Source organism: Tursiops truncatus, chromosome 7, assembly GCF_011762595.2.
Source record: "Tursiops truncatus isolate mTurTru1 chromosome 7, mTurTru1.mat.Y, whole genome shotgun sequence".
Classification (NCBI taxonomy): domain Eukaryota; kingdom Metazoa; phylum Chordata; class Mammalia; order Artiodactyla; family Delphinidae; genus Tursiops; species Tursiops truncatus.
The window spans coordinates 38,882,206-38,895,763 of record NC_047040.1 but is presented as its reverse complement, the minus strand read 5'-3'; the positions used below and the strand labels follow the sequence as shown (position 1 = coordinate 38,895,763).

General features: G+C 33.6%; 1 protein-coding gene across 2 annotated transcripts in view; it reads right to left on the bottom strand.

The window, feature by feature from the left end:
- Positions 1–1,620: 1,620 nt before the first annotated feature.
- STK17B (serine/threonine kinase 17b) overlaps positions 1,621–13,558 on the bottom strand; it is a 44,369-nt gene continuing 32,431 nt past the window's right edge. For both annotated transcript variants that reach the window (XM_019939238.3, XM_004328262.4), the window contains 5 exons: positions 10,666–10,810; positions 9,484–9,610; positions 7,987–8,035; positions 6,616–6,795; positions 1,621–5,024 (listed from right to left, as the gene is read on the bottom strand). In XM_019939238.3, coding sequence (XP_019794797.1) covers positions 4,742–5,024; positions 6,616–6,795; positions 7,987–8,035; positions 9,484–9,610; positions 10,666–10,810 — 784 coding nt within the window. In that variant the 3' untranslated portion in view covers positions 1,621–4,741. The remainder of the gene's footprint in view (positions 5,025–6,615; positions 6,796–7,986; positions 8,036–9,483; positions 9,611–10,665; positions 10,811–13,558) is intronic.

The window sequence follows — 13,558 nt, the reverse complement described above, 5'->3', positions numbered from 1 at the left end:
ACTCCCTAACACCATACACAAGAATAAACTCAAAATGGATTCGAGACCTAAATGTAAGACTGGACACTATAAAACTCTTAGAGGAAAACATAGGAAGAACACTCTTCGACATAAATCATAGCAAGATCTTTTTGATCCACCTCCTAGAGTAATGGAAATAAAAACAAAAATAAACAAGTGAAACTAGTGAAACTTCAAAGCTTTTGCACAGCCAAGGAAACCATAAACAAGATGAAAAGACAACCCTCAGAATGGGAGAAAATATTTGCAAATGAATCAACAAAGGATTAATCTCCAAAATATATGAACAGCTCATGCAGCTCAATATTAAAAAAACAAACAACCCCGTCCAAAAATGGGCAGAAGACCTAAATAGACATTTCTCCAAAGAAGACATACAGATGGCCAAGAAGCACATGAAAAGCTGCTCAGCATCACTAATTATTAGAGAAATGCAAATCAAAACTACAATGAGGTATCACCTCACACCAGTTAGAATGGGCATCATTAGAATATCTACAAACAACAAATGCTGAAGAGGGTGTGGAGAAAAGGGAACCCTCTTGCACTGTTGGTGGGAATGTAAATTGATAGAGTCACTACCGAGAACAATATGGAGGTTCCTTATAAAACTAAAAATAGAATTACCGTATGATCCAGCAATCCCACTACTGGGCATATACCCAGAAGAAACCATAATTCAAAAAGACACATGCACCCCAGTGTTCACTGCAGCACTATTTACAATAGCCAGGTCATGGAAGCAACCTAAATGCCCATCAACAGACAAATGGATAAAGAAGATGTTGTACATATATACAATGGAATATTACTCAGTCATAAAAAGGAACGAAATTGAGTCATTTGTAGGGACGTGGATGGATCTATAGACTGTCCTACAGAATGAAGTAAGTCAGAAAGAGAGAAACAAATATTGTATATTAACACATATATGTGGAACCTAGAAAAACGGTACAGATGAACCAGTTTGCAGGGCAGAAATTGAGACACAGATGTAGAGAACAAATGTATGGAAACCAAGGCAGGGGGAAAGCCGCGGCAGGGGTGGGGATGGTGGTGTGATGAATTGGAAGATTGGGATTGACATGTATACACTGATGTGTATAAAACTGATGACTAATAAAGACCCTGCTGTATAAAAAGATAAATAAAATAAAATTCAAAAAAAAAAGAAAAAAAAATTGGGGAGTACCTATGTGCCAGAAAAATAAGATATGGAACCTGAAAGAAAAGCACGCACAATTGAGAAAAAGTTCCAACTTTTTATGAATGTCTCCTTCCTACAAATTCAATTGTCAAGTCTGCACACCATTTCTCTCTCATCACACTTCATGCTTTCTACATGGTGATTTTATTCATCTTTATGCAACACACAGTGCACTGCCATGCATTGACATTTTCTAAAAGTATCTGTTATTACTTACACGAAGTGAACAGACCTTCCTGTTTCCAAATTTGTGTTTTTTCCAGCAGAAAGGATCTAATAAACATACCTGTATTGGAAAGGGAGTTCAAAGATGACGTGTGTCAAAGGCTAGAGAGCCTCCAGGCAAGGAGGTAACAAATTTAGAAATACTTTAAAACAAAGACAACCACAAATTTAAAAAAGTGCTTTTTAATCCTTAACCAAAAGGATAATTAAGTAGATGTAATTTGTTTTTTTACTAGAGTATTCATAACAATGTAGGTCAATATGCCTTAAGCAACATGATTATTGAATAAAAGTTAAGATGGACAGCAGTTGTAATTTGTGTGAAATTTATACTTGAGTTTAAAGTTCTTTAAACTTTTATAAAACTATAAACTGATAATAATTCCCCAAATTGGAAGTCAGATAACTTAATTTTAATACAATATGAAATTAAAGTACACTTGTTTACACAACAATGAATAAGGACAAGTTTCCAAGTCAGATATCAACGGAAAATTCAAAAATAAACAGAGGAAATGTAAACAGTTATAAAATACCAACAGTTATAAATGTTGCTTAAAGCAAGCCTATTCAAAATATGGTCTATGAACGATTCGTGACTCATCCAAAATGAAAGAAAGAACTTGTGCCAGAATGAAAATCTATTTTGTTACTAATTGGCCGACATTTTTTTATAACAAGACTTTCTTGATAAAGGAAGCAATGTGTTGATTTATATTCTGGTACAGGTGCCTCATCTCATTACTGACTGGAGAACAGGTACTGCTTACTTCTTTAAAGTGTCATTATAATTTTACTGCTTAGAGTTAGGTAAATTTACTGTGGGGGAAAAAAGTTAAAATGAGACTTATGATTGTCACCTATACCTCATCTTTTTAATCCCATCTATACAGGGCTCCTATCCGAAAAGCAAATTAAACTTTATAAACTCACCACAATTTAACATTAATCTTCAGATGTGTTACTGACATCTATTCACCTCTTGTTTTCAATCTTGGGAGGAAAAAAATAAGAATTGAGTTATTTGTTAATAAGTTCTCTCTAAAAATTGGTTTATTTTCATATTTCAATCAGAGAAAATAGTTAAATTCACCTTTATGAAAAAACTGAATTTTCATACTGTTTGCATAACCTACTAGTTGCTTTTTTACAATAAAAATTGGTAGGAAAAAAAAGGTATGGAAATTTACAACTCTGTGTATTCTATTAACTAAGGGGAAGGAGATAAACTAAAGATTTCTCAGAATAAAAGAAAACTCGTATAAAATATTTTTTTAAGAAACAGTTTATAATTCAAAATTCGAACATTTCTTGATTTTTGCTTTTTAGTATGGCATAATTCCTCTGGAAAGTTAAAAATATAATATGGTCTTTTGTCAGAATAATAATTTCTTTCTCCAATGACTTTCTTACTAAGCTTTACCTGCATTAGCTTAATACTGAAGGCAAATAAATGGGCAACAACAATTTAGAAAAAACTCATCAGTTTTAGATACACGAAAGCCCAATTTAGCTTCCGCAATGATTAGTTTATTGAACCGATAAACTACTTCTTAAAGAAGTTAAATGTATATTTACATGTCTTAAGATGAGATCCTTTGGCACCTGAGTTGAGTACAATACACCAGAAGGAAGAATCTCTAAGAGAAAGTTGTCTAAGGACCATATTTCATCTATCTATACATATATACATACACCTATACAAATACATATACACATGTGCACGTGCACACACACACACACACACACACACACACGAACAGAAATAACTTTTCCTTTAAGAAATGCTGAGGATGTAAAAAGAATTCATTTACCCAAGTAAAGTGATCTGACCATTATTGAAAACAGTTTTAAGTTATTTGGAGTCTTACCAAGTTTCAAGAAGTCAAAGCTTTTACAGTAATATATAATTCAAACGGAAAAAACCAAAGGATTTCTTTTGACAAAACCTAATTTCTTTTGATACAGTAACATGGTCATGAATTTACAGTTATCTTAACATGGTAACATAACAGAGTTTTTAATAGTCTCCAGGTGGAAAGTCATCAAAGATTACTCAAAAAGGAGTAAATCTTCCCTGCCTCCGGCCAATTAGGACCAAACATAGTCACCGGCCACCCATCAAACATTCTGCTGTCCCTAGACTGTGACTTGCACTGGCCCCAGCAAAAGACCATTAAATGCCACTCTGCAGATCTCCTGCTAAGCCTCCTCACTCACTAGGAATTTTACACAAGAACTTTAGAAGAGCTTGATGTCATACTGCTTTATGAGCATATCCAGCTTGCTACTGCTGACTCTGGCACTGTGTTAATAGTACTACTGGTGCCATGATATTTTTTATGCATACTTTTAGAACTCTGAATAATTGGCTTCTATTCTAAGACTTAGAAGATACCTAAATTCTGTAAGTTGCATAAGTCTGTCAGCACTTTCTTCTACATTCAATTAATAAATATGTTTGGTTGACTGAAAACAGAGCATACTCAGTTTTACCTAAGCATCTTCTACTCTAGAGATTCTGGAGGATGAAAATCCTCTACACCTCTGTACCCTGTATTCTCCATCTTTTACACCTTGTTAAATCTGACGTATGTTGAGAATGGGCAAAAGACATTTGAGTTAAAAATGATGCCATGCTGCTCTTTCCTCTGCTTCAACTTGTATAGAATATCCCTAATCTAGTTTCTAACCCCCTCTCTGCTCTGGTTAAAGGACCTGTCTCATATAGCAGACCATATGTAATGGAAATCTTATGCAGTTTCAAAATATCCATGATTGAAAAACATTTTCAAGTGTAAAATATCTCTTGAGCATCTATAAAATAATGTATATTCTTATTTACACTTGACATTGTTATCCTAAACAAAATTTTGTCAGTAGAGGCATGGTATAGAACTTACCTTGGAGAATCTATTAAATTCAAACGTCTTCATTTTGTTCTGTTTACATCAACCATAATATAACCCAAGTTACTTTTCCTGATATGTAAAACATTTTAATAAATCCATTTGAACTTGAATTCTTTCATTAACATGTAAACTCACATGTACAATTTTATTTTTTGTCACATATTTAAATATTTTCTTTGAGAGCTGATATCTTAGTACAGGAAATGAAATTATGCTAGTAACTAGTAATTTAGCATTAAAACACTTCCCTAAATTCTTCTATGCTAAAGTGCATTTACAATATAAACATGCCATATATGAAGCTATAAACCACAATCTCACACTGAAGTGGATTTCAAATCCGACATTCAGTTCAAATGAGTCAAAGAGAAAAGTGCTAACAGAGCAAATCTGAAACAAGTTCATGGGGATTGGGCAATGAGTCATCAAAGCGGAACCTTTTGGACACCATGCTGCTATCCTCCGGGATATTCTCTTTGTCTTCTCGGTCACTGCAGGTTCCATTACAAGAGGGTTTAGAAGTCTTGTCTTCAGAGGACCTTACTGTATGATCCTGACTTTGAGAGGAACTGGAAGTTTCTTCAGGGTGAAACAAGTTTCCAAAGTCCCACTGCTGGAGCCAAGAATGAGAAAGGCAGATTTCGGCTGTTGGTCTTTTCCTTTGAATGAAAACACCAAGGGAAAATTGAGAACCAAAACTCAGGTTGGAAATGTCTGCAGTTCAATATATTATAGACTTATTTTTTATTTATTATGAAAATAACACACACTTATAGTACAGAAGGGAATAATAATAGGAAAAGTGGAGTACCTAGAGTTTAATTCTGACATGTGCTGAAAATTCAATTTATCATGGAGCTTACGGATGAGACTATCTAGTCATAAAACTGGGAACGTATTTTAGGCTCACAAATAAAAATTAGTAAAATTATAAAGACTCCTGGGTTTACAAACCCTTTGAAGGAAAATATATGTAATTTATAATCTCTATTATTATTTTGTGTTCTTAAAAAGCAGTTAACTGTTAAATCTTGAAAACCAAGGCTATTCCTCAATGACGTTTATCCAACATTTTTAGTTTTTAAATTTTGTTTTTGCTTGTGAAAGCAATATGGTCAAATATCACAATATTTCAAAAGGAAGGAAAACACCTATTTATACTCAACTCCAACCTTAACACACCCACCATTACTATCAGAACGTAGGTTTCCTTAGTCTTTGATTTTATTGTTCATTTTTTCCTGATAATAAAAATTAAGGTGCTTATTACAGAAATTTTAGAATCTAGATGAAAAAATATTTAGGAAAATAAATATTGTTTATAACCAGAAACAAACAGTATTATTGCTATTTCTAATAAATAACCATTCATGTTCAAAATAGAGCCAGTGCAAGTTTGTTCAGACTTGCGTTAAGCCAATAAAATAATTAACAAACCTCTGAGGGTTGTTTTCTTAAACAGATAAGGAAACTGAGTCCTCCAGGAGATTAAGTAATTGTAGGAGATAAAAGACCTGACAAGCAACACAACCAGGATCCCAGCCCAAGGCACTATATCACAGCTTCTGCATTATGTACCGCCAGGCCGTTTTAAAGTAAATAGGAGATTGGGATTGACATATATACACTAATATGTATAAAATGGATAACTAATAAGAACCTGCTGTATAAAAAAATAAATACAATAAAATTCAAATAAATAAATAAAGTAAATAGGGCTGATCCAGGTAAAGAAAAAGGAGGTCAGCTTTTTCTTTTCCTGCTTTGAAGTTGCCAATGAATGAGGTAAGAGTCTTAAGACATAGTTTCATGTCCCTTCTTTAGTAGGTGGTCAAAGAGCATCTGCTCCTTAAAAATTTGACAATCAGTAATTTGGACTTGTTATACAACTGTAGTTATTTAACTATAAATCATTCATAACAAAGTCTTATCTTAAGCAGCCATGTGTATTGTAAACCTTATACTTCTAATTATTTTAGGGAATTTCAGGGATTAGTAGCAGGTTGAGAGAGAAATTACCCAAATCTTCTCTTCAGTTCAAGACTTCCTGTTACATATTTTGTATTGTCTATGTTTGAACTTACGGATTGTTATTTAATGATCTCTCATACCACCTCTCTCCCCATTTTACCTGAAACTTGAGAGCATACATCTAATAATTTTGTACTGTTTTAGAGTATATCTTCCTTAATAGTCACACATATAATTCATTTTATAATAGTATTTAAACAAATTAATGTTATTACTTACTCTGGATTTTTTACTAAAAGGCTCTGGATGAAGTCTGTGGCCAGCTGTGAAACTGATGAAAAAGTTTCTTCTGAATAATCTACATTAACTTGGGAAATATTGAGGTATGTTTCTTGATTATCTTCTCCCACAAATGGGGATGTATGAGTTAACAACATATATGTTATTATACCAACGTTCCTGAAAAAACAAATAAGGGAGAAGATGGGAACTTAAAATGTGTGCTAATCTTAAAACACCTATATAAAGTCAAATTGATTCTCAACATATCCCCGTCCTCAAAACTTGTACAGTTAAACTACAGATTTTAAACTGCTTTTCAAAGTTCCTACGGTATACTACTAAACTGAAATAATTATGTTATCTCAAAGTTTGCCTCACAGAAAAATAATATGAGGGAATGCACATGTGTGTTATATAATTATAAATATGATGTATTAAATATATATCATTATATCTACAGTCTGCCCTTCACACAGATACCTATGTTATCAAGTACACAAAGCTGCCCTGAGCAGCATTTCCCAAATGGTGTCCAATAACACAGTAATGGTCTGTGAGACATAAACAGGATACCATGCAAACAGAATCTGCAGGTTTGATAAAGCACAATATTGGGCAGGCAGATTTTTTTTTAATTGCAAAACGTTTAGAACCGTAAATATGTTAATGACAACTCCTGTGTTCAGGAACCAGAAAAAGACAATACATATAGTACCTATTTCACCCAATTATTTAGCCACAGGACCCTTTTTCCTTGGCAAATCCATTACAGTCCCAAACATAGGACACAGGGAATAAGTCTAAACTCTTCTACTTGGCCTTACGGAGTCAGTCTTCCACTGTGGTCCCAACTGAAGTTCCAGTATCAATGCCAGTTCTACTCTATGACATTCTCTCTGTGTCAGCCACACAAACTCGCAATACCTGAGAAATATACTCTCATAAAACTAAACTTTTGCATGGCTCTGACCTCATTTTTCTGCTGAGCAAATACCTTCCCTAGTTCTCCTAGACCTAGACCAGATGTCTCCCAACTGGTGCTTGTCTGCTAATTCCCCCATGCTTATTAAATAGCATTTTATCTTTTTTATAGAACACGTAACACAGTACTGTGGCTATTTTGTTCTTTTACCAGAAGCGGTCTTCCTCCAGGAAAGGGATTTTCCTATTTATTCCTGCACCTTTGGCTCACAGCCAGAGTGTTATTAAAAAGAATGAACAGGTAAATGTTTTCCTGTGGCATAATAATGATACTTGAATAAAATCTTTTAAAGAAAGCTTTATTATTTACTTCTGGAACCAAAGAACCCTAGAATATATACTAGCCAGCTTTTAATAAAGGCATTCAAGTGATTAACAAAATCTTACCACATGTCTGTTGCTGTGGTAATAGGATCATAGTTCAGGATTTCTGGAGCTGAAAGAGAAAATAAAATTCAATACTGACAAATTTAAAAATGTGAAAATTACTTTATATTAAACTGGATTTAATTTTAAAGAACTACCAATATGATCAGTAGAAATTTAGCATAGTATTAATTATCCTGTGATTAGACATTTAAACATATCTAATGTTGAGAAAATTATAGAACCAGATGGTTCAAAAGCACCAATTATATTCTTGAAGTAACCAGTAGCTATGTAGTATTTTTTTAACCATTGAGATTAATCTCAGGAGAAACAATTATGAAGAAGTAAAATGTTAGAAGCTAGAATCTTTTTATAGTTTAAGTTTTATCACTCTGTTAGGAATTAGTTTGAGTTATTTTATTAGACTGATTTTAAGTTTTTCTTCCCAGGGTAAATAGAATCATATGCATTTACAATGACATTATGAGCAAATTAAGCTTCATGGAAGTGCTTTAGATTTTCAAGTAGATTAAATATCCCCTTAAACTACAGAAAACCTAGTTTCCTAAGCAATTAATTTTCCACTGTCTCCTCCCCCGCCAAAAACATTTTTTAAAAGGTGCAACATAAATTGTCTATACTTTCTAAACATTACCATAAATTTCAAATTAGTAGAGTCCAAACTAGGATCCATGATTGAATAACTTTTTTGTTTCACAGTATGGTTTCATAATTTTTCCAAAGAGAGATTGTTTCTTAAAGCTTAACAATTTTGTTAAAGCCTTTGAGTCACATATGTTGTCAGCCTCCATTGCACCACCTACCACCTTTTCACATACATCTGTGAGCTGTTTTATCTACAATTACAATCATTATTCTAGGACATGGTAGCCTCTATTAGCATTCAAAAGTTAGTAATTTGCTTTGCTTTTCATTTTGGGAAAGTCAGCTGCCTAGCTGAGTAGCACTTGTTCTGTTTACTTGTATCTTTTCAGTGCCTGCATGGGACTATCAATATGAGCAACAACAAAAAAATGTAAAAAACTTGTTACTATAAATTAAAATACTTTATGTACTTCTTCATACAAGTTAAAAAATCGTTCATCTGCATGACTTTATTTGTTGATTTAGTACACTATTCCTAGATTATCTAATTATAGGTTCTTTTTGACACCCCTATGAAACAGGCTTCAAACGCAGTAACATTTGCTTCTGTTTTCCTCTTTTTCCATTTTTTCCTGCTCCCTAACTTCCCTTTTACCTATTTTTCTCTATGTACAAAGCTTTTACACACAAACATTAAACTTTTAACTTATATGTCCACTGTCCTGTAAATTGTTGTGAATGTCTCAATTCGCTACAGTCCATTTAAATGTGTCATAAGCAAATTTCAATGCACTAAAATATTTGAGCCAAATATATCCTGGAATTATACACCCTAAAATATAGTTCTATACAGATATCATTTAGTTAATACATTTCAAGATGGTATAGAAAGTAAAAGGAAATTCTTACCCAAGTATTCTGGTGTTCCCATGATTTCCCGAAGTTCACATGCATTCCCTATTTTTCGAGACATTCCAAAATCTACAATTTTTATGTCCCCAAGAGGGTATATGCTGCTCAGTAATATATTCTGTGGCTAACAAAGCACAACAAAACAATGATAAGTAATTTTATTGAGTCATCCATCGAACACTTACTGAACTACTACTTAGGAGAAGCTATATATTCAATGATAAATAAAGCAAAAAATATACTCCAAGAGGCTTCTTTGTTTGAATAAAAAAGATAGGTACATAGATTAATTGATTATGAGAGACAGAATACTCAGTAGTAAAGACTACTTAATTCTGCCCATTAGAAAGTGCAACAAACCTTTGCAGTAGAGATGATGCTTAAGCTGAACCTTAAAGGATAAATAGAACTATGCCAGTTAGAAAAGTGTTCTGGGGAATAGCATGACAGAAGGCTGAAGGAATAAAAATGCATATATTTCCAGGAACATAATGGTTCAATACACTGTGATGGTTCTGGGTCTGACCATTCCCAGGTTTCTACATGAGATAGAAAGAGGCGTGGTGGGGTAAATGAAAGGGAAATTGTCCAGGAAGAAAAGAGTCCAATGTTCAAACAATAAGAGACAGTTTGATCCAGATTTTAACGTCCTTGTATGGCTGAAGAGGAAGGATAAGGAGAAAGGATAGTAACATGAGAGGCTGAAGTGGTATCTCAGGGATTGGGAAGGGGCCTGAATGGTCTGGGGGCGGTGGGGGGAAAGGAGAAGCCAAAAGACTGAAAGCCTCAAGGGAAAGATGAATGAGTATAATGGGAGCAAAGGAGTGAGGACTAGAAGGTTACCTTCAAGATGGAGATCAAAATTAAGTATTTTAGAGATAGACAGTTTTATAAGATAGAAAGGTCCAGGATGTGGCAGTAAGAGTGGGATGGAGTGACATGATGGTAGGATTAGAACATATAGTAATGATGGTTTTTAAGAGCCCAGTGATTAATCTGAGCTGCTCACACATGCAGTCTTCTCTCTGCCAATACAGAATTAGTCCATGTAGCAAATGTGCAGTCTAGACAAGCATGATCTGACTGTTGTTTCCTCTCAATACCAGCCTGCAATTAATTGTGCAAAGCAAGAGCAGAGAAGGAAGAGATGTAGTGTTACTTAAAATCACATTACATTACCTTTAAATCAAGGTGTACAATGTTATTCTGATGTAGATAATAAACTCCTTCAAGTATTTGTTTAATGAGTCTGATAATGTCATTTTCAGAGACCATTTCAGCCAACTCAGGTAAACACAGATTGAAAATTTCTCCACCTGCAGCACTGAATAAAATTCAAATAACAGAAACTTGAAAAATCATTGACCTAAAAATGACAACTTTTAAATACTGTATACCTTTAAGTAAAAGACATGGCCATCGAAACTTTATTCTCTCTATATACACACATTTAATGGGGGGATGGTCCTGGGTGGGGGGGAATCTTTAAGGAATAAAATAAATAAGAATATTTCAAATTCTGGGTGCTAGTACTTATTTATGAGCTCAGCTCTGTTCTATTTTACTCATTTATTCATTATATATAAATACAGTTATCAGCTATGTATACAGATATTTTGATCCTCATGACAATCAAGTGAGGTAGGTGGTTATCATTCCCATTTTACAGATAAATAAGTACAAAGAGGTTAAGCTACTTGTACAAGGTCACATAGTAAATGGGGGTTGGGGGGACAGAATCTGAATAATATGGATGAGAATCTGCATTCTTTACCAATATCCTGTATTGCAGCTTCACAAAGAATACTTGGGGCCAGAACCCATATCTTAGTTGTTTTTTTTAAGAACTGAAAATCTAAGAATGTTGACAAAAAAAGCATTATGAAAAATTCCTAGGTTTGGAATAAAATGATTTAAATTTAAATCCTAAACCTGCCATTTATCAGCAATATAATTTAGGATCAATCACTTATTTGAGCTTTCACATCTGTAAAATAGAGATATTACTGAACTCAACAGATTTTATTTTGAGGACTAAATCTAAATAAATGAGATAAAATTTGTCAGCCAGCACATCGTGCAAAAAAATCTAGATGGCTATTAATCAAATTTATAAGGTATGTTTGGGAATATCTCAAGTAAAGCCTATTCTATGTAATAAAATAGAAACTCATTTATTTCACAAGACACTATTTTCCCCCCTTTGGTTCACTGCTGTATCCACAGCATCAAGAACAATGTCTGACATGTAGAAGGTACTCATTCTCTTAGAATGAGTTCTTTGCTAGGCCCTTTATAAGATACATCTGGTAAGAAGTCAGACCAAATCATTGTAAAGTATAAGAAAACTGTATAAAATACTGACGTATATCCACTATTAAGATATGGAACATACCAAAAAAATATGGAAAATACCAGAAAGATCTGAATTCTTCAGTATCTGGCAGTATATGGCAGCATAAATTGATTCTTGAACACTTTATATGTATATACCAACATTTACATTACACTCACTAAAGTTAATTCAGTAGACAGAACCCTCCATTAATTCTAAAATTCAAAATAGAATCTAAGAAAACATATGTAAAGCACTTCCCAGTGCCTAGACCTAAGAGGAGAGCAGGTTGTTTATAGAAGTGCCTACTGAAATCAAGACTGCCTGGCCTCCACTCTTGACTCTGCCACTAACGAGCTACCTGAACTGGGAGAAAATGTGTTTCTGTTTCTTCTATTGTAACATAATGATACATAACAAAAAATGATAGCTCCTGCTTCAATGGCTTGTTGTAAGAATTATTTTAGATAAACCATGTAAGGTACTGAGTACAACCAATGTTATAAGCATGAAAGCAGATCACCTGTAAGTGTTTAATACAGTGTCTGACACATAGTAAATATTCAATAAATATTAGCTATTATTATAATGAACCAACTAATACTAATTCCAAATCTAGCCAACATCCAGCCTTTCTGAATTTGGGGGCTTCTTGTTAAACTCTGATTATGAAGGCAATTTTAAAAGTCTTTGCTAAATTTAAATTCATTTTTAGAAATACTTATACATATAAAAATGCACATAATATATTCTTAAGTGAAAAAAAGGGTTATAATAGAGTATACTTAGTAGATCACAATTTTGTTTCTACAGGTATACATACATAGACAGAAAAAGAATAATTTTAAAATACAGGAATATGCCATAAAAGTAACCACAGTTTACAAATGATTTCTATTTTCTATACCTTCTAAATTTAACACAATAAATAGGTGTTACTTTTACACCAGGAAAAGTATCCTAAGGGTTTCTTGTTTGTTTATTTCAGTAACAAGATCAAACAAACACTATGATGATCAGCCAATCACACTGTCCCTACCTTTCAGTTTGGCAAGCTGACCAATGCCTTTTGTAGGAATGCCATTTTGCCCACAAAAGAGCGAAAGCTCTTCACCATAGCTCTCCATAGGAGAAGCTATGGTAAATAGAAAATGAGGAGGAGTTAAGAGGAGGGGAAGAACAGATAACATAAGAAGCAGACCGCAGAAGTTAGTGGAAACTGGAAACTGGAAGCATAAATGGAAGCAGAGTGGAGTAGCAGACTAACAGACCCTTTGTTAAAACAAGGCACCCAGAGCGGTGACTACAGAGAAGAAAAGATATGTCTGTAATCAGAGAAGCCACCTATATCATTATCATTGCCCTGGAAGGTAAATTCAGGTATTTCTACTCTTTCTCTCTCTGTTGAAGAGTTGGCCACCTGAAGGAACTCAACCAACAATTTAGAAATTTGGAGTATTCACGTTCTTTTGCTTATGTATTTGTATATGTGTTGTGTACACTGTCACGTAAATCTATGTGCTATATACTACTTAAATCTACATTTGCCTTTTACAGCTTTCTAACGCACAGTTTAGATATTAGTAGGGAAGTAGAGAATTATCCTTTAGAAGAACTGCCATAACAATAAAGTTAACATGTAAAAGATTAAAATCAGAATATTTTCCTATCCAAAATAATAAATTTCCCTGGGTACTAGAGAGCCAAGATTTTCAGTAAAACAAAGCAATATCTCCC